The sequence below is a fragment of the Puntigrus tetrazona genome, chromosome 24 (assembly GCF_018831695.1).
Source record: "Puntigrus tetrazona isolate hp1 chromosome 24, ASM1883169v1, whole genome shotgun sequence".
Classification (NCBI taxonomy): domain Eukaryota; kingdom Metazoa; phylum Chordata; class Actinopteri; order Cypriniformes; family Cyprinidae; genus Puntigrus; species Puntigrus tetrazona.
In genome coordinates this window covers 4274893-4277392 of record NC_056722.1, presented here as the reverse complement: position 1 = coordinate 4277392, position 2500 = coordinate 4274893, and the positions used below count along the sequence as shown (strand labels likewise).

The 2500-nt window shown below is 37.2% G+C and overlaps 1 protein-coding gene across 6 annotated transcripts in view; it reads left to right on the top strand.

Moving 5' to 3' along the window:
• slc12a7b (solute carrier family 12 member 7b) overlaps positions 1 to 2500 on the top strand; it is a 58838-nt gene that overhangs the window by 46677 nt on the left and 9661 nt on the right. For all 6 annotated transcript variants that reach the window (XM_043226586.1, XM_043226589.1, XM_043226585.1 and 3 more), the window contains exons 17-18: positions 325 to 493; positions 1763 to 1958. In XM_043226586.1, the coding sequence (XP_043082521.1) occupies positions 325 to 493; positions 1763 to 1958 (365 nt within the window). The remainder of the gene's footprint in view (positions 1 to 324; positions 494 to 1762; positions 1959 to 2500) is intronic.

The following is a 2500-nucleotide window of genomic DNA, read 5'->3' as shown; positions in this document are numbered from 1 at the left end:
AATCCTGAGCCGGAAAAACCTCGACAGCTTGATTTCAGATCCCAGAATCTTTCCTAATGCCTTCATTTTCGCTGCATTACGGTCGATTCGGTCCAGCTTTCAGTCTGCCGTTCCTGAAAATAATCGCAACCGGGGTTAAGCACTAATGCATAGCGTTCAGGGTTACAGTTACGAGGAACATAAAGCATTAAAGCAAATATACACTGCGCTATGAAAAGCCCTAATCGTGCATTACAGTGTGTGTGTTTTAAAGCATTAAGAACATCTAAAAATTCATCACATGCAGTTTCAGACTGATTTATTTATATACGTGCTATGTTTCAGGCCTCAGCTGCTGGTTCTGCTCAATCTGGACGCTGAGCTGTCCGTGAAGCATCCTCGTCTTCTGTCCTTCACCACGCAGCTGAAAGCAGGAAAAGGCCTGACCATCGTGGGCTCGGTGCTGGAGGGAACCTACCTCACCAGAGACACGGACGCCAAGAGAGCAGAACAGGTGCAAGTCAGATTCAGCCTCTTCGGCTTTTTAGAGGAATATTGGACGGCAATTAAAAAAAAGAAAGTTATTATTGAAAGATAATATAATATAATATAGAAAGATTAAGTATAATAAATTATATTATATTATTTTATATTATATTATTAAATTATATTAATTATATATATATATATATATATATATAATTATATTAATAAATATAAATTATATTATATTATTAAAACCTTTTTATATTTTTAGAAACCTTTTACGAACTTGCTTATAATAGAAATTCTGGAAAATGTTACATTTCGGCACCCAAAAATGAGTTAAAAATGCAATAATAAAGATATTTTAATGCGTTATTCATTATTTATTGTTGCTACAGAAAATATGCTCGTTTTTATTGTTTTTCGTGAAAGTATTTTCACAAAAGTGAATTAAATTGAATTAAATTTTTTCTGAATGCATTCCACTGTACATAGATTCTAAGAAAATAAAAAAAAAAGCTTTATGCACTCTTAAAAATAAGAAAACGAGACAAATAAGCAGATCATAATCTCTTATATTATTTACACGTTATTGAATTATAATATTATTATTTTATTATTGTTGTTATTAATCCGATTAATTCAAATAGTCTTATAATTTTTCTATATTTTATTATATGTGACCCTGGACCGCAGAACCATAAAGGGTTCATTTTCTTTATAGATGTAACTATTTGAAAATCTGGTATCTAAATATTGGGAAAATGCGTCATTTGGACAGGTTTAATGATGCATATTACTAATAAAAAATTTTATTTTGACACATAATTAATGGAACATGATCTTTACTTAACATCCTGATGTTTTTTGCCATAAAAGAAATAATTTTGACCCATACCAAGTATCGTTGGCTAATGCTACAAATATGATTACTTATGTATGACTGGTATTGGGCTCCAAGGTCACATATATGTTTTACTTTTCATAATTGTATTATACATATCTATCGAAGTAGAGAGATTCTGTCCATTTAAATTTTTCAGTGCCCTTAAAAATAAAGCAGAATCATCCTGGGAGAGGGTTCAAACCCAAGAATCAGTCTTATGTAAAGCGATTACGGCTTGATTCGCAGCATGCACCGAACAAACGGTCCATTAGAAAATGTCCAGGCAGTTTCTGTCCTCAGATAAACGGGTTTCACTAAACTCACACTGACACCTGGTGGCCGCATCACGAGGCTCAGGCGTTACAAACGGCCATCTTGTTCTCGTAACGAATCATTTTCTGTGCGCCGCAGAGCATCAAGTCAGCCATGGCTGCGGAGAAGACCAAGGGTTTCTGTCACGTTGTGGTTTCGTCGAACCTTCGCGACGGCTTCTCTCATCTCATCCAGTCGGCGGGACTCGGGGGAATGAAGCACAACTCTGTTCTGATGTCTTGGCCCGCCAACTGGAAACAGTCCAACGACCCACAGTCCTGGAGGAACTTCATAGGTCCGAGTCTGACTTCACACCCAAACAGTGGCTCCTAATGTTTTTGGGAGGAGAAAAAAAAACACATTTATTATCGCCTCGTTCTCAAACGATTCATTCGAAGCAGATTCAGTCTCTCTAAGCCCCTCCTTTCGGTGAGCCCGCTCGTCTCTGATTGGTCGGATGGCCTAGTCTGTTGCGATTGGTCCGCCAGAAACGATTGGCCCATGGCTCTGTATTTTGAGCTCGGTAGAAACCGAAGCATCTATTATTTATCAAACTTACAAGTGATTCAGTGGAGCGCTGGACCAGATAAACTGGTGCTTTGGGTGGGAATTATACGAACGTGTGACCCCGGGATTCGAATGACTTGCAATTCGTTTAAGCTGTATCGAGTGTAATACTGTTTTTCTGAGCCAAAAGTCAATTATCACACATTTTTCCCAGATTTACTTACTTTATCCACAAAAATGGGCGCATCTAAAGCAAAAATCAAGATTTGCACCCCATATACTCATCGGTTTTTGTCGCTATCCTAGGTTTTGTCCACTTACCGAGATTTT